Source organism: Prosopis cineraria, unplaced genomic scaffold, assembly GCF_029017545.1.
Source record: "Prosopis cineraria cultivar Desert tree isolate PC_DT_omini unplaced genomic scaffold, ASM2901754v1 PC14, whole genome shotgun sequence".
NCBI classification, from domain to species: domain Eukaryota; kingdom Viridiplantae; phylum Streptophyta; class Magnoliopsida; order Fabales; family Fabaceae; genus Prosopis; species Prosopis cineraria.
In genome coordinates, this window is record NW_026555345.1 from 7,661,432 (window position 1) to 7,680,817 (window position 19,386).

At 32.2% G+C, this 19,386-nt stretch overlaps 1 protein-coding gene and 2 pseudogenes across 1 annotated transcript; all 3 read right to left on the reverse strand.

The window, feature by feature from the left end:
* Positions 1–708: 708 nt before the first annotated feature.
* LOC129292294 (LEAF RUST 10 DISEASE-RESISTANCE LOCUS RECEPTOR-LIKE PROTEIN KINASE-like 2.5) lies at positions 709–5,101 on the reverse strand (annotated as a pseudogene).
* Positions 5,102–12,623: 7,522 nt separating this feature from the next.
* Positions 12,624–15,640, reverse strand: LOC129292295 (LEAF RUST 10 DISEASE-RESISTANCE LOCUS RECEPTOR-LIKE PROTEIN KINASE-like 2.5; annotated as a pseudogene).
* Positions 14,129–17,582, reverse strand: LOC129293035 (uncharacterized). The gene is made up of 3 exons (XM_054930838.1): positions 17,100–17,582; positions 15,481–15,848; positions 14,129–14,160 (listed from the first exon to the last, which is right to left on the reverse strand). The coding sequence occupies exons 1-2, from the start codon at positions 17,566–17,568 to the stop codon at positions 15,721–15,723; spliced, it is 597 nt and encodes a 198-aa protein (XP_054786813.1). The 5' UTR covers positions 17,569–17,582; the 3' UTR covers positions 14,129–14,160; positions 15,481–15,720.
* Between the last annotated feature and the right edge of the window lie 1,804 nt (positions 17,583–19,386).

The window sequence follows — 19,386 nt, forward strand, 5'->3', positions numbered from 1 at the left end:
AATGATTGAAAAATATAAAATATACAATTATTTTATGGCCGGGCCCCAGCCTAGTGCTGGGCTAGGTTAAATAGAAGCCTCACTTGTTCAAGTCCTAGCTAGTTGACTTTAAAAGGAATTATTCAAATTAAAGAGCAACTGGATCGATCCGGTAGCCATAGGTGCAAATCCTAGTCATAACATTGAGGATTTAATTTTGAAACCTTTTTATGCTCATCGATCATGTTAAAAGTGTCATGATAAGCTATTCTCTCTTTGAAGATATTCATGTTTTCATCATGATATGCTTTGCTCTTCTTAAGATTTTCCTGATTATCAAATGCTTCTTGCACTTATAAACAGGAAAGGAAGCAATAGTTAAAAATTTTGCATTTCTAATGGAGTTAGAAATTGAATTTTCAATTTTCTCAGCATCAGCAAATAGATATATCAATTAAGTGCCAAAAAAGGGATTTGCAACTTGCAACTCTTTGGTTAATGGTTACTTTTGAAAAAGGAGTTTGATTTCAATCCATACTACACAACACAGAAGGCATGGTGCCTTATGAACCAAAACATCATAATATACAACCTCTAAATTTTGCAATGTTTAAGTACTTGACTTCATGTATATGAACAAAAAGGAAAGGAAGATAAATAGGGAAATTTTCCAAGTATCTACCAACGGCACAAGTTGAATTGTCCTCAACAGCAAGTAGATTGTGGCAGTTACGTGCTTATTGAGTCTGAATGATTTCATGATCAGATGAAACATCTGAGAATTGTAATGGTGATATTGTAGGAGATTCCAAAGATGGCTTTGGAGGAATGAATAGTGATTCAAGGGGTCCTTCTAACATTTCTACAACTTTATTCATCATTGGTCTATCTAATGGATTTAATTGAATGCACCATAGACTCACCAAAGTCATCTTCCTTACCAATCCATTTTCTTCCTCTGTAAATTGTCAAAGAACTATCTGGATGATTCCCTTCTTCAAGGTCCTGATAAATCCAATCTGGAAAATATATTTCTTCAGAGAGTTGTCCTCCACTATCATAATTCTTCCTTCCTCCAATTATTTCAAGGACCAACATGCCATAGCTATAAACATCAGCTTTATGGGAAACTCCACCAAATGCTCTACTGAATACTTCTGGTGCGATGAACCCTATTGTTCCTCTCATGCCTAGGATCGATACAATGCTCTCTTTCTTTTGGCATAATTTGGCTAACCCAAAATCAGATATTTTTGGACAAAATTCTTCATTCAAAAGAATATTTTGAGGTTTGATATCAAGGTGCAAAATTCTTGTATTACAACCCCGATGCAAATACTCAAGCCCTCGAGCAATGCCAATAGCAACTTGGAACAATAATTTCCACTCCAAAGTACAAAAGGCATTTGAAGATCCTCTTTTATAGATGAAGCTATCCAAGGAACCATTTGACATGTACTCATAGATTAGTACTCTTTTTCCCCTTTCATAACAAAATATTAACAGAGTGACTATGTTGACATGAGAGGTTTTGCTAATGCTTAAAACTTCATTTATGAATTCTTCTCCACTTCCTTTAGATTCTTTTACTACTTTCACTGCCACAAGATGACCATCAGGTAGGTGAGCTTTGTATACAACACCATATCCTCCCTCACCTAATTTGTCTGAAAATGACTTTGTCATTCTTTTCACTTCTGAATAACTATATTGCCTTGGTGCTAAAGAGCCACAGTTTTTCATGAAGGATTGAAGATTGTGATCGTGATGTGGTCCTGTCTCTTTAAAGATTTTCCTTCTCTTAGTTGTTAAACACTTCTTGCAAATGTAAACAATCAAACCAGAGATTAGAGCAGTTCCACCAACTCCTGCTGAAATGCCTGTATTTATTGAAAATAATAATTTGAAATCCTTGTGGAAATGCAGAGGTACAATGAAAATATTACCAGACTCATTACCTATAGCGGCCTGAATTCTTGGTCCCAGCTTCTCAGTTGATTCTGCAATTAGGACTTTAATTTAGAATAAACCATACTACCTAATATCAGAGATCAAATTTTCACCAGGAAATTTAAGCCAAGCTTCAGTTAAGATTTTGAACTTAATTAATGCTACTTATTAAAAAATAATTAAGATGAAAATATCTCAATAATGCATATGGCAAGCCTCGAAATAACACTAACACAAAAATGAAATTTCATTCACATATTTACATATTCATGTATAACCTCTTGTAATCTATAATAATGGAGATTTATGTCTAAAATAGGTGCGTGCTTGCAGGTTGGATAGGTGTGAAGGCATTTGAATCCACCAATCCCATAGCTGTGGGATTTCATGTCCCCATTGTTATTTGAAAGTGCAGCATTTGAAAAGTCATTAGATACAAACAATGTCAAACAACAAAAAATTATAGGCAAAATTTACTAGTTAAATACAATGATAAAACTGATAGCGAAAATACATGCAAATTTTATTAAATATTTGGATGAATGGAGATTCAGATCTGATTTGAATTTGAGCCACATTTCCTCTTTAGATGCATAAAAATTCAAATCAAAATCCAAATTCATTTTTTTTATTATAATTCATTTATAATTTTAACTTTTCTTTATAATTATACAAAGTTCAACCACTACAATCATTACGCTATCTTTGTGTTTTCACTAATGGTATCTTTGTCACGTTCCATCTTCTCTCATCTCTCAATATTGTCTCTTGCTTGATTGAAAAATGAAGATAATTAAGTTCATCATTGCTATTTTTTTGTTCTCACTTCAAATCTCAATGGTAACTCATCTCTCTTCTTCTTTTAAAAATTTTTACATTATTCAAATAATGAATTTTTTTTAATTTTATTCCATCACGTATTCTGAAAAACTTAGAGCTATTACCATTTCTCATCTAAACTAATATGAACTCTTGCTATGTAGGGCTGTTATCACCAACAACAACCTTGCAAGTGCCTCGGGATGCCTTTGACATATTTATCTAACAAGACTGCATATTCTAAAATATGAACTCAAGATCTTAAGATAAGTTAATTTAATTTTCTCAACCAATTAACCCCAACAGCCTTCTAAGGATGAAGGAAAGATTTATTAAAATGTTCCCCTCCATTTTCTACACCAAATTATCCCCTTTTTTTATATCCAACTCTCAACCAAACACTAATTAGTACTGACATAATGATCAGCGTGTTAATAAAATAAAGAGAAAATCAATCACTTGATTTTTAAAATTCTGACTCAATTAAAATTAGAAAAATTACATATAATAAGTTCCATATAAAAAAATTATTTACAAAAAAGTCCATGAACTTGTGAAAATACTCCAAAGTCCTATATATGGTATCTGGTCGTAATTAATTTTTTTTTAATAAAGAAACTCAAATGACCTTGAACTCACCCCGTTGACTGTGTTGACTAGCGTTAAGCCGTTAACCAACCACCAACAAGCATGGATCGATCACTAGTCAACATTACCGACCGTTGGCTAGCAACTATTGACCGATCCTCCATCAACATTGATCAATCAGTTTTTTTTAATTTTTTATTAAAATATTTATATTTTAATATTTACAATACTATCAAAGATTTACAATTAAATTTTTAAATTTTAAACTCAACTTTCTTATATCCACGAGTCAATTTCTTACTATATTAATAATTTAATCCTTACAAGGTAAACATCCTAAATTTGCAAAGTCAAATATTTTAAATTAAGTCTGCGAAGGTTAACTTGTAAATATTAAATTATTAATATGGTAAGAAATTGACTTGTAAATGTAATAAATTTGATTTATAAAATCTTGAAAATTTATTTGTAAATTTGTAATATTTGACTTTTAAATATTAAAGTATATATTAATATTTCAATAGAAATATTTTTTAAAAAAATAATATGTTTTGACCAGTCAACATTGACCGGTGATTGACCAATGATTATCAGCCACCGGCCGTAGATAGTTAGTAATGCCAATGAACTTCAATCAAAAGGGTATGAGTCTAATGGAATTTATTTCATTTTACAAGAAAAATTAATCACAACTAAATTCTATGAGACTTGAGAATATTTTTTTACAAATTTGTGGAACACACTTGTAAATAAGTCCCTTAATCGGGACCTACTTGTAATTTCTCCATTAAAATTTAGTTCTTAAACAATAACTCATTACAACACAATCCTTATCTATATTTTAATAATTTAAAATATTGGTTCCTATGGTTTACAAAATAATTTTAGTTTTTGTAATTTTTTATTTTCTGACAGAGTATGTAAGGATAATAATCGATTGAATTTTAACTATAAGACCAAATGACTGATTTTTTTATGTAACAATATAAAATGAGCACGAAACATTAGAAAGTAATAACATACCTAGAGAATATGAGCCCTCGGAACAGGTAGTATTTTGTGGTCCGTCTTTACAGAAACAGGTGAATTGTCCATCATGGCCGCAGACTCCGCCAGAGTTAGAACATGCGTCGCACTGCTCATTATCAACTATCCATTTCAACCCAAAACCCTCATGTAAAGCTCTAAATATTCGATCGTGCAAAAGAGCTTGAGCTTGAGCTCTAGCTTGGGCTGCTTGTATGGGCATGATAACACTCTTGCAACCGCCTACATACAATTGTCCGAAACCGTAGTAGACAGTGTACGTATCATGACCCGATCTGCTGCAATTTTCTCTTGAAGTATTGGTTGGAAATGAAGCAGTAGAATTGCAATCGTAGAGTAAGGTCACGTTATCAAGCCCATCTACGCACTTGAACGTGGTTGGATCAAAGTTATTGTTTGCGTAATGACGTGGACAGATGTTTGCATAATAATCATCCCTCGTCACTGTAACGATCTGTGAACTCCAGTGGAAATCATGAATCCGATATTTGAGGGACTGTATGGTTATCTTTGGGTTATCGTCTTCGCAGATGAGATGGAAACTTGGAAGGCCACAATAAGAGGCTGTGTTGCCTCCCCAGAAGGGATATGAGACGCTTTTGAAGTATCCACAGCTGAAAGAGTTGGTGCAGTTTGTGAAGCGAACATCATCGTCGGTACCAAGAGATAAGGGAAGATCGATAGAGATGAAGGGGATGAAGAACACAAGAAAGAACATGAGAGTTGGGTTAAGGGGAGATTCAGATTCCATTGAAGATCAGGTTCATGATGAAACAGCGCCAGCACTAGACTGGCAGACCATGATATGGGCGAGTCAGCTTTGCAAGTCAATGGTGAAACTAAAAATGATGGGGCAAGTGACAAATAATCAAGCAACCAAGTTCCAAGATGGAGCCCCAATGAAGAAAATTCATCAGAAACGTGGAAACTGGGAATGACTCCCGAGGAAATGACATTTAATTTAAGAAGCCTATGATAACATTAATTAATTAATTAATTACATTTATTTTTGCCATGAAAATACCTCAATAATACTTCAAACGAAACAATAGTTCATCACAGCGCCCAGCAACGAACAAAAATAAAAGATATAGAAAATAAACCCAATAAAAAAAGAAGTAATGAAGTAAACATGACATTCCTAAGTCATATTCCTAGACACATCACAAAGATGATCAAGGAGGAGAACCAATGGAGATGGGGGCCTATTCACCCAGTACAAAGACTACATCTCTTTCATTGCAGCCATTATTATAGGATAGGCTTTTAATAGTGAGTAAAAAATATTTTTAACGGTAATTTTACAATTGTTATTATTTTAAGGAATGTTAAAAATATGTGACTTTCAACAACGGTTGTCTAACTGTTGTTAAAAGTAAACTTTCAATAGCAAATCTATGTTCATTGTTGAAAGTTGCTTGCTCAATTTTTTTTTTAAAAGAAGAAGACTTGTAACTGCAGTTCTGGCCATAACCGCTGCCAAAAGTAATTTTTATAAAAAAATTAATTTTTTTTACTTATTTTCTCAATTCCTGCAAATTGTCTTATACAATTTCTTAAAAAACTACTTAAACCTTACATACCATCTACAAAATATTGTGCCCAACATGTGAGGATGTCGTCAACCTCTTCCTCAAAAAATAGATCTGTAATGTCAAACATCTATATTAAAGTATAAAATTGCAATTAAAACATTAACCAATTAATTCAAGTAACAATAAAATTAGCTTTTAAAAAATATAGTTACCTCATTTTTAAATCCAATCATTTCCAATGTGATGATGTTGAGCATATGTCTCATTACATATGCGCCGCACAAACTACTCTTTGGTGGTTGCCTACAACTCTATACAAAAACATATACATGTATATATAAGCAATTGAGAATCAATAATAAATATTAACAATTGAATATATTAATAAAATATTAGTTTTAACTTACCTTTGACTCAATCTACATCCTTTAGTTCACGTGGGAGTTTTTTCAAGACTATTATTTGATATGTTTTCATTGCTCTATGATCAACGTCACAAGATTTATTAATAATATATCCATAAAACTTAATAGTTTTTATATAAGTATACTTACGAGTTTATCGTCTTCTTTATATCCTTATTTGGTTTGTAATAGAGGGAGCATAAGAAGAAGGCTGTGTTACTCTTAAATGACAGAACAATCAGTAGCCAATGGTCCTTATAAAATATACTGAGTTATTAGAAGAAATCTACATTTAACAAAAAAAACTATCAATTGTAAATTGATTCTTACGAGTGCACATATGAAGCCATGAAAATATCATTTTTAACTTTACATATTCGTTATTGGAGGTATTGAGATCTTATTTTAGGAGTATTCCCCTTTTCTTCCATGTGATAAGGGCAAAAAAATATGAAATTATCACTTTTGCCTGATGTAAAGCACAAACAATAGAGGTACTTGCGATAATGCAATCATATTAGTTGACTGATCTTAATAAGTTAATTATATTTAAATAAAATATACTTACAGCATAAATAGCTCAATTGATGTTGTGGTAAGTTGACTTTTTCAGAGAAGTCGATTCAAATCTTCTCGTTCAATCATCATTGGACTCTCCATACCTACAACATCCTTTTCCTTTGTAAAATTTTTTTCTTGGAATGATTTATCGTAGAACAATAAAATTATTTGTTGGAGAGAAGTCAACTATAGCGGCTGCGGTTACAACGGGGGTTATGGAAGTTTTAGCAGGGAATTATTTGTCAAGAGAAGCTAAAAGGGGAAAAGATAGTTAATTAAAAGACAATATAAGAAAGAAATATTTAATAAGATGTATGAAATATTTAATAAAACATACCTTAGCTTGGACCATAGTCACAAATCTCTTAGGCCGCATGATAAAAGTACCAATAGCTTTAGACACAATTTTGACCTCATCAGTAAGGAATGGTACCAGTACATTCGCTACTTTTATATTTTCTACCACCACTCTGACTTGATTTTGTTATATTTGCTTGTGGTGGACGGTTTGTCTCAAAGTGTGAATGCTGCCAAGAGTGAACAAGCATCTATTAGGATCCTCTAGATATAGCTCACATGGTTCACCTGTGTTTCCTGTTGAAGGACCCCCTGACATGTGTTCAAAAACATTACTCTCTTTTGTGCTGTGAAATCTAGGAGACTGTGTATGAGGTGCATCGGCAGTCATCTCTTGTCATGAGGACATAAAGGTCATCATCTCCTCTTTCATTTTTGCAAGCTGGCCTTCCAAGCGAGCTTCAAATGAAGCTTCAGCATCCTTCATTGCTTGTTGCCTTATATTTGTTATTACATTTTCTAGCTCCTCTCTTGTAACAATACTCAAGCTGCTAGGGTGCGCATGTGCTCTAAAGTAATCTCTGATTTCCATGCCAAATCCAACACCTCTAATGCATCCCGGATGCTCTGGTTTGCTGGTAGTAACCACCAAAATGTCATTTCTACCCTTTAGAACGAAGGACCCTTGGGATTGTTGTTCCTTAAAAGCCTCCTATAACAAACAAGACAAATATCATAACATTTTATATTGGTAATTGAATAAAAAAAATTAAAGAATTAAATATTACTTACAATCTTTTTGACAACCTCACGTGCCTTCTCACTTGTATACCCTCCTTTCTTATATTGATGACCATATCTCTATTTATCCTCACGAGAGACGGGCAATGATAGGGATAAGAGAATAGAAAGATCGAATTTAGCTTCTTCTTCTCTCTTCTTCAACTTCTCATCCATCAAGATATCGTCAACACGATCATAACTCCTATGAAATATTGTGTGAGGGCATTCAATTCTCTAACCAATTTCTTTACCTTTTGCTTGTTTTTCTTGTTAATAAAAAATAAAAAAATTAATATAATTAGTTACTACAATTAAATAAATTAGAAATAACTAACCATAGCTTTTTCAGAAGTTCAAATCTTGTAAAATTCCTGTCAAGTTTGTTCATCCAAAAACTGATATGTCTTGAGAGGATTAAGATGATGTTGACCTTTTTTGTGACTATACAATATTTGCATGATAATCATCCCTAATCACTATAATGATCTGTGAACTCCAATGGAAAGCAAGAATTCGATATTGGAGGGACTGTATGGTTATCTTTGGGTTATCATCTTCGCTTATGAGATGGAAACTTGGAAGGACACAATAAGAGGCTGTGTTGCCTCTCTAGAAGGGATATGGAATGTTATCGAAGTATCCAAAGCTAAAGGTGTTGCTACAGTGTGAGAAGCGTATCCTGTATGTGTCTAGTCCCGAAAAATTATCAGGACTAAATTTTTATCTTATGTCTTATCCCATCCTAAATGTTGTCTTATCTCCATTAGAAATTAGGAAGGGACCGGGATGAGATCAGAATGTCCCACCCTCCCGATAAAGTAGACAACATAGGAGAAAAGTCTAGATAATAATATTTTTTAATTAAAATTTTAAATCACATACCTTATTAAATTTAAAACCAAAATAACACGGTTATTTGAATCACAGCAATTATTAAATTATATCAATAACAACTATAAATGTACAATTTAAAATCAAATATACATGAGACATAACATATCATAATAGCAATTACAAGTGATTTCTAGATTATAAGAGTAACAATACTAGATAAGCCCGACACAACATCAAGTCATTATTCTTTTTCTTTAGTTAAAATATGTAAGCTAGCAACTCTTTTCAAAATAAAGTAAGAAATATAATATAAATAAAAGTTATTAAATAGATAGATATTATAAATTATATTAATATAATTAATATATTGTAAAAAAAAATATTAACATATACTTCTTACTCCATATCATTAAAATTTTTAATATAAAAATTTGTTAGTTTTAAATAAGAATAGCAAGAATTGAAATTATAATTAATATAAGTATAAACAATATTAATATAATTAATATATTTAACGTCTGTTTTTAAAATAATAAATAATATATATCTATATAGTATTCAAGATGGGACAAGATGTCTCGAAGGCAATCTCGTGTTCTGTTCTATCTTGAACTGCTTCCCCATCTCATCTCGATTATTTTTGGATCAGAATGAGACCTGTCCTGATATAATTGAGGCAAAACTGAGCCAATTAAGATGGGTATAAGTTGAACACCTAAAGCGAACATCATCATCATCATCGCCAAGAGATGTGGGAAGATTGATAGAGATGAAGAGGGAGAGCAAAAGAAAGAACACGAGGGATGAGGTTAAGGGGAGATTCAGATTCCTTTGAAGATCAGGTTCATGATGAAACAGCTAACCAGCGCTAGACTCGTAGATTATGATATGGTCGAGTCAGCATTCAAAGTCAATGTTGAAACTGAAAATGACAGAGACCAGTGAACAATAATCACGCAACCAAGTTCCCGGAAGGATGCCCGATGAAGACAATTCAGAAAACGTGCAAACTCATTGACTCGCGAGAGAGAAAAAATGGCCACTGTTGAATTTCATAACCAGCCTTCCCAAATGCACAGTAGAGCCATACTGATTCAAAAAACGTGCAAACTGGGAATAACTCCCGAGCAAAATGACATATTAGAACCACGTGATAAAATTAATTAATTAATTACAGTTCTTTTGCCACAAAAATACTCCATTAATACTTAAAAGGAAACAACAATAGTTCATCACAGCGCCCAACAATGAACAAAGATAAAAGATAAAGGGGGAAAAAAGTAAAGAAGTAAACATAATATTCCTAAGTCATATTCCTCGACACATCAAAAAGATGATCAAGGAGAGGAACTAGTGGAGATGGGGGCCTGGTGACCAGTGCAAGGAGCACATCTCTTTCACTACAGCTTACAGCTCAGGCGTAGACCAGTCTGCAACCTGGTCAAAGGTTCAGGTTGACAGAGTGAAACTCACCCAAAACGAAGAAGTGCCGATAGCCAGATGCTCACCTAAACACACGCATGGACCCCACAAGCTGGGTGAGCCATTGAGGAGACGAGATCTGTGGAGAAGCATGACTGAAAGGGAAGGTTTTTTTTATAAATGGGTATTTATGGAATATCACTAAAAAAATTAAGGGCAGGCTAGTCAGAAATTTTAGTTCCCCTCCCTAAAAATAAAGATTAAAAAAAAAACTCTAAATTGGAGGTGGGGAGGGAAGCATTTTCCCTCACTCCCCTGCAACATCCTCAAACCAAACACATTTTCAAAATAGTACATGCTTAGTGATTGACAAAGATTCAAAATGTATAATCCCATTTGGGACAAAACAAGGCACTAATAAGAGCTTCAACCAGAGTGACAAAATCTGACACTAACCAAATTTTTGAAAAATCAATAGCAACACACTAATATAAAGCTCTAGACATGGCTTCTATTTTATTAGTTGCTCCCCTGCTTCTAACCAATGAAGGAAATACCATCATCCAATTACAATCAACAACTGGTGGAACTCATCTTTTAATTATCCTCATTAAGAAAAAGTACCACCATCCCATTGCTTCCAAGAAAAGATCTAATCCAATCATGCATCCAAATTAAACTATAGTAGGATCAACAGTATAATTCAGACCATCACAACCCCTCATGATTAAAGAACATTAATCATACTACCAACTTATTCCAGCTTCACTAATTGTAACATAGGAGATAAAATGAACCCAAGATAATAACCATGGCATCCATCATCACTTGCCAGATCAGAGCCATATACAGTAAAAAGAAATAAGGTTAGGAAGATTATACCATATAAAAGATTGAGGCACCTGAGTCAGTGAAAACATTGATTTCTCATCAACAACCTCAGAAATATACCTCTCAAAGCTCCTAGATATGGATCTCATCAACTTAATTCTTATAAATTTTTAACCTGATACAATTCAATCCTTATAATTTTTTGACTCAGTAAATTGTAAGGACTGAACTATACCAAAATGAAGTTTAAAAACTAAATTGATAATTGAAAAAAAGTTTAAAAATAGAAGTTATATTACCTCTTCTTACCATCTCCCTCTTGTTATCCTCCGTGATGATAATGCTTACAAAAGCTCTAGTTATTTAGTTAATTTTTAAATAATGTCATCGTAGTACAAACAATCTTGTTCAAGGTATAATATAATTAGGCAAGTCTCCAAGCAGGCTGGGAATTCGTACCAAGAGGCTCAGAGTCATTAGATGGATCCAGATCCTGGACGCGGCCAAATTCTGCACGTCCCTGCATGGTGAGAGAGGATGGCACCGATGAAGAAAGGAATTGCAGTGAGAAGAGTGAAAATATGTTGCCAAAATCATCAATTTTGAGTGCTTTGATTTTGAGGATGAGATAAATAATAGACTTGACCTAATTGAGAGCTTGTTTAATAATAGACTTGACCTTGTTGAGAGTGTGTTTAAGAGTTTTTCTTTCCTTCTATGGTCAATTTGCTAACTAAAACGAAAACCAACCTCTCAAACTAATGATATGAGAGAATGAGGTAATGATTTTGCAAATCATCTTTCATTGATGTTTTGATGTAAGTAAGAGCGTGGACTTAACTAAATGCGGAAAAGTCCTTCGTTTTAAATATTGATCGTGGATGATAAATAATATATATATATATATATATATATTCTCTGAAATTATGATGGGTGAATTTATGTTAAATTTTCCTTTTTTAAGTATTTTTGCTCATTTTATTATTATTTTTATAAAAGATAAAATCTTCTCTCTCTTTTAAACGGAAAATTTTCATAAAAATTCATCACCCACAATTTCAGAGAATTTAAATCTTATATATATAATGAGAGATTTCATAAATTTAAGTTTTAAAATTTTAAATTAAGATGTGATATTGATTTCACTGCTTATCATTTGTGCTAGCTAGTTTTCCATTTTTATTACTACCTCTATAATAGTATATAAAATATACAGATAAAAATTTTATATGGATGTACCAATGCAGATGAAAATAAAGTGAATTGTCTTCAGCAGCAGATGGAATGCATCTCAATTAAATGCTTTCTAAATAATTGTAATCCTTTAATTACAAGTGGCAAGTCTATCGAACATAGTCACTTCTGAAGTCTTTCACTTTGATTATTATATTTAGAGATATTCTAAAGTACAATGCAAAGCTAAATATGAAAGGGATGGAAATTAAATTTAGAAAATACAACTTAAAAATTTTTGAATAATTAATTGACTCGATGTTTATCAACAAACAGGAAAGGAAGCAACAGTTGAAAATGTTAATGGATTATTCACCAATACATTGTATTAATTAATCAATCAAGTGCTTATTGAATTAGTCTGCAGGATTTCATGGGAAGGTCCACTTGAGAATTGTAACGGTGATCTAGCAGTAAATTGCCATGAGGGTTTTGGCGGAATGGATAATGATTGAAGACGACCTTCTAATATTTCTACCACTTTACTCATAGCAGATCTATCAAATGGATTTATTTGGATACACCATAGACTTACTAAAGTCATTTTCCTTACCATCACCTCATCATTCTCTTCCTCCATGATACTGGAAGAACTAGCTAGATGATTATCATGTTCAAGATCCTTGTAAATCCAATTAGGAAAATGCATTTCTTAGGCATTTGATCCTCCGCTGTCATAATTCTTCCTTCCTCCAACCATTTCAAGGACTAACATGCCATAACTATAAACATCAGCTTTATGAGAAACACCACCAAATGCTCTACTAAATACTTCAAGTGCAATGAACCCAATTGTTCCTCTTGTGTCCAAAATTGACACAATACTTTCTTTCTTTTGACATATTTTGCTAACCCGAAATCAAATATTTTTGGGCAAAATCTTCATCCAAAAAAAAATGTTTTGGGCTTCAATATCAAGATGCAAAATTTTTGTATTACAACCCCGATGTAAATACTTGAGCCCTCGAGCAATGCCTATAGCAATTTGGAACAATGTCTTCCACTCCAAAGTGCAAAAGCATTTGGAGACCCTCTTTCATAGATAAAGTTATCCAAGGAATCATTTGACATGTATTCAAAAATTAGTGCTCTCTTATTCCTTTCATAGCAAAATCCTAAGAGAGTAACTATATTGACATGTGAGGTTCTGCTAATGCTTGCAACTTCATTTATAAATTCTTCTCCACTTCCTATAGATTCCCTTTTTTTTTTAACTGCCACTAGATGGCCATTAGGCAGACTTGCTTTGTATACAATACCATATCCTCCATCACCTGATTTGTGTGAAAATGATTTTGTCATTCCTTTCACTTCTGAATAACTATCTTGTCTTGGTGCCAAAGAATCAAAATTCTTCATGAATGACTGAACATTGTAATCATGACATGCTCCTTTTCTTTGAAGATTTTCCGATTTTTCATTTCTTATCAAACGCTTCTTGCGATTGTAAATGATCAAAATAGATATTAAAGCAACTCCACCTCCTCCTACTAAAATGCCTACATATTTAAGGAACATAATATAGTTTAACATTCATAAACACGCAGGGGCACAAAAAGTAGGAAAAATATAATTTTAAGTCTTTACATTTTGTTCAAATTTTGCTATAGATCACTGTATTTTATTTTTAATATTTTAGATCCTTACACTTTTATTTTCAGTGTTTAAGGTCCCTCTATGAGTGATATTATAAGGACCTAAAATATAAAAAAATAAAAGTGTAGGGATTTAAAACACTAAAAATAAAATGCAAAAATTTATAGTAAAATTCGAGCAAAATGTAGGAATTTAAAATTATGTTTTTATAAAAAAGTAAGTATTACTTTTTGTATTACCTATAGTAATCTTGAGTAGCCGATTCGGCTTCTTTCTTGATTCTGCAATTAGCAAGTTAGCTTAGAACAGAGAATTACTATCAGCATTACACTGCAATTAAAAGCTGCACTGATTTTAAAATATTAGTGACGAATTTTGAAGTTTGACAATTTTGTTTTAATATTCAAAATTTTAATTAGTGATAAATATGATTATGTCACTAAATTGTATTACTAATTATTAACAAATAAAAAATATCATATAAAATATAATCAATAATCATATAAAAATTTTAATAATAGACAAATTTGTATGTATACCCACACGATTTTTAGAGCATGGGAGGTCACAGGTTCATATTGGATGATTAGAGAAGACGAGAAAAAAAAAGAATTCCAAAACTTTGTTTTTTCATTATTTAAAAATTAGTCGCAGACAAGTTTATTTTTTGTGATAGTAACCCTGTCACAAAATTAGTAACAAACACATATCCGATATCTGTCGTGTGACAAGTGATGTTAAATTTCCGACAGATTTAATAATGAAAATGTATGTCACCAAGTTAGAAATTTGTGATATGTATTACTTTTTAGTAAGGAATTTGTTTATTACTAGTATTAATTTTTTAGTAGTGTTTTTATCAATAAAGTAAATTAAATTTTATAATATATCAAGGTAAATTTATTCTTTCTTTGGAAAAAAAAATTATTATCATTATAAGAAAAGTTTTTCTTTCGTTAAACCAATATAATTGGGCAACATTTATGTGGAATTATTTTGGAAAAATATCCAATCTTGAAAAAATACTTAGATAGACTGAGTGCATCACATATCTATCCAATTAAAATACTCTAAATAATTTAAATAAAATCTTGTGTGACATTTTTAAAATTTATTTTATTCTTATAACAGAATGCACATTTAATTTTTTCTTTTTTTTTTCTATTATCATTAATATTAGAATCACTTTATATCAAATACCATCTAAATGTCATATTTTTATTGTACAGATCACAAATGATGTAGTACACTTGATTTATCTAAATATTTCTCCTAATCTTGGGCAATTTTTCACTAAAATATAAGGGGAAAATAACAGGAAAAAAAAACTTCCTAAAATATGCAAATGATAATGAAATCTTGTGAAATGACATAATTCTTTAGTGTAGTTTGGGAAAGAGCCTCTCTGACTTTCTTCTAATTTATGACATAATTTTGTAGATTTTTGCAACATAGTAAAGCTGTAGTAACGATAATCTTATGCAATTAAAAGCTTCATTACTAAGTGAATACAAGCATTAGCTAAATGCCATCAGTACAATTATCATCTTGACATAAGTTTCAATTGTCAAGGACACCAAAGTATAATGATTTGGACTTACCTTGAGATGGAGGCCGAGGCTCATACCACGTCAAATTGAGAAGTTTGTAGTCACCCACCAATCTAGGGTCTAGTTGAATCTTGTGCATTGAAAGCGAAGAGTTTATTCTAGATGCTTCATTGGCAGAGGAACTGGTCCCTTCATGTGGAGTGATATCCATTGATATATTTAATGCTGATAAGGAGAGTACATCAAAATTTACCAATTCAATCTGGGAAATTTGCAACCCAAGTTGGGTAGCTAATTCGTCGAGAAAAAGATTCCAATTGGAGTTTTGGAGGACATTCGGAGAAGGTCTAGCTTTATGGGATACACGCAGTGACAACTGTTACTCCCTCGTCTCAACACCATGTTTTGTTTACAACAATCTGGCAGAATAAATGTAAACACACGTCATTGTCAGATTCAAGTTCCAAAGCTCACATGGTATAATGCTTCAGTTGAAAGTCAATAAGCTATTTACAAAATAAATAATGCTTCATTTCATCTTGGTTCCTTTAGTTTGTTCATCAAACGATTTAGTTCCTTTATTCTAAGTTGATCGGTGTCACCTCTAGTTGACTTAAGTGCAGTTTAGTCCCTTTTTTCAGTTAAAACGATACTATCTTGAATCTTTTTTATTAGAGTAATTAAAACAATAGTTAAATGGCATAATAACTAACTTCCATTAAGAGAAAAAAGAGTCTATATTACAGAAACAAGATAGTTCAAAATGAAAATAGAAGATCTCAACAGTTCTAACAATAACATTAGAGAGACTCTTTTTCAAACTATACAGACTAAATTATCATTTCACAGGATTTTACATAATTCTTCATAATTTCTTGTAAAGTTTTTAGGAATCTTTCTGACATCAATCATTTTTGGTGCAGTGACTAAAATGCCCCCAATTTGAAATTAAAAAAAAAATAAAGTAACTGCCCTAGCCGCCAAAAAAGTAAATATCAGTTATTATAGTTTAAACAATGATTACTTTTCTTTTGATGATAATTAAAATGGAACAAGTAATTATAACTTTTTCCATACAAATTTTTTATTCACTAAAATTTAAATATTGTAAATATCCATAACTACTTTAATTTAAGTAATAATTTTTTTTTTTGACAATGACTAAAACAGAACAAGCAGTTTAAACTGGAGGTATTTTAGTCATTTCACCAAGAGTCATTAGTGTTAGAAAATCCTTAGAGAGATTTTTCTGTCTTTTTTTTTTCAAATATTAAGCTTCAAGATTATTGAACAATTCATTAAATTTTTAATTAAAAAATGAAGATGACAGCAATATCAATTTGTACTTTAAGATGTCAAACTTTCTATCAAGCACATGCTCATGGGATATAGTAGAGACCTCATTCAAATGATGGTAAATTACATTTCACATTCTTGTGCTTTGTCCCCCAATCAATATACCCCCGTATCAATTATGTTGATATCTCATGCTATTAAAGTCATGTTGAGGTATTGTCAGGTCTTAGCATAGCTCTTGTGAGATAATGTTTTCGAAGCAACTTTAAGAGGCAGAGACCTTTACATAGCAAACATTGGTTATCAAAACTATACATATAGTAGTTTGCTTATATTTTTGCTTCTTGGGCAATCATGAGGAAGTGATAACATACCTGAAGCTGAAGATTCATGTGGTTGTGGACATGAAATATTTTGAGGTCCCTGTTTGCAGAAACAGAGGAATTGATTGTCATAGCCACACTTGCCACCAGATTTAGTGCAGTTATCACACTGCTCTTCATTTGCTTTCCATTTCAACCCAAAACCCTTATCTAAGGCTGCATGTAATTGTCCCTTCAGAACTGCCTCAGTTTGGGCTTCTCTTATCGGCATGATAACACTCGCGCAATCCCCGTTATACACTTGTCCCAAAACATAGTACACACTATATGTATTATTGCTACTGTCGAAGCAAATTTGATTAAGAGAAGAGGGTGAAAATGGAGTATGATTATCGTAACAATTGAGGAAGGTCACATGAGCAAGCCCATCTACGTGCCTAAACACTGTTGAATCAATTGTATTGTTCTCATAATTAGAATGATTAGTTGAACAGACTGTCAAAATAATTATAGTTATCATTCCTGACTGTAAGAACCTGTGAAGCCCCTTCCAAATCAAGAATCCGATATTTGACGGCCTTTATGGTTATCTTTGGGATATTGGCTTCGCATCTGAGCTGGAAATCTGGAAGGCCACAGTAGAAAGCTCGGTTGTCTCCCCAGAAGGGATATGTGAGGTTTTGGATGTTTCCGCAGCTGAAAGGGTTGTTTCTGCAGCCTGTAAACCGAACATGATTGGCAACAACGGAGGAAATATTGATAGAGATGAAGAGAGCCACCAAAAGAGGTAACATGATGGCTGGATCAAGGGAAGATCAGGTCTATGCAAACAAATACCAAAAGCAGACTCTAATACGGACTAATCAGCTTCTCAAGTAAGCTATGTAATTGTAAATATAATTAAAAAAAAATGGAATTTCCGTGGTAGACTCAAACTCCTTTGTCAGAAATTGAATTTTCCGGTTCAATTACTAAAATGCCTTTGCTTAATTTAAAAAAAAAAAGGAAAAATAGCATCCAAGGACCACTTTTGTAAAATTTATATCACATAAAGAGCAAATAATTTTATATTTGTTCTGCAGTCCTCTAATCCTTCTTAGATATTAATTTCATAAGCAAAAAGATTAAAATGTCCTTTAGAATGAAAGAAACTTCTTCCCAGCTAAAAGAAGCCTTAGAGTCAAAGTTATGGAATATTTTCCTTTTCTCTCAACCGGCTCTGCAAGCAAAATAGAACAAATTTTAAATGAAAAAACTGGAATCATCTATTATTGTCTTACATTATTGTCTTCTTAAATGTTCTCACATAGCATATTATTTTTAGTCATGGATAATATTCTAGCATGAATGCTATATGATGTGGAGGTTGTTAGTAGAGTGAATTGAACGCATCATAATGTTGGAACTATATGCAAAGCGAGTTGAGCACATCCAAATGTTTGAATTGTATCTCCCACGTCGAGGTAATTAATGCAACTATCTTTCCGCCCCTATCTCCCACATTCTTCATTGTCTGTGTGTAAAGTTGTGTGTCATGTGCGTGTAAAGTGTAGCATTTAATAACAACTAAAAAATTTGATTGAAACAGAATGCATCAGATGCATTAAATGTGAGTTGCATGTGTCCTTTACAGAGAGTCATTTTGAAATGTGTTTTATGTTGTGTTGTCAAAGCTGTAACATGATATTGTTAAAATAGAAATTTTAGTTGTTAAATAATGAATTGTTTCTTTGGAATATGCTTGCTTGAAGCCTTGGAAGTTTTGACCTGTTGACTTTTGTGTTGTTAGAATAGCATTGCTTTGTTGTTAATATATTATTTGTAATTGTTAAACCAAAATTACAATCAATTTTCTATGACTAATATCATGTAAGTTTTTCTACATTAATTTAATATTTCAAGTTCGCATAATCGGTGGCAAGCATTTAAGGGAAGAAGTTATTTTGTTTTTTCCATCATGGTGGAGATTATGTCTGGACAAGTAAAAGGAATGTGAAATATGAGGGAGGCAACGTAATTACTAGAATTATTACAGAGGGGATGACATACTATGCACTTAGAAAATTAATATTATTAGAGGTGTGTCCTAGAATAAAGACAATGAACTTGAAGTACACATTGAAGATTGAAGAAACCACATTGATAGATCTTGTTGATAACATTAGAGTTGCTCAACTAATTAAATTTAATGATAACACTGGTCATGTTTATATAGGTAGGAGGAAAAATGACATTAGACAGTCATCACCAATTGATTATTCTCAAGAGTAAGTATTTAAGTTTAATTGAATTATGTAAATTTTAGTTGGTTGAAATATAGTGTTTTGCATAACTTGTA

Coding starts and splice junctions, on each gene's coding strand:
- LOC129293035 (XM_054930838.1), bottom strand. CDS start 17,568: ATGATAACTATAATTATTTTGACAGTCTGTTCAACTAATCATTCTAAT. Junction 15,849..17,099: donor ACATGAATCTTCAGCTTCAG/GTATGTTATCAC, acceptor TTATTCTGCCAG/ATTGTTGTAAACAAAACATG.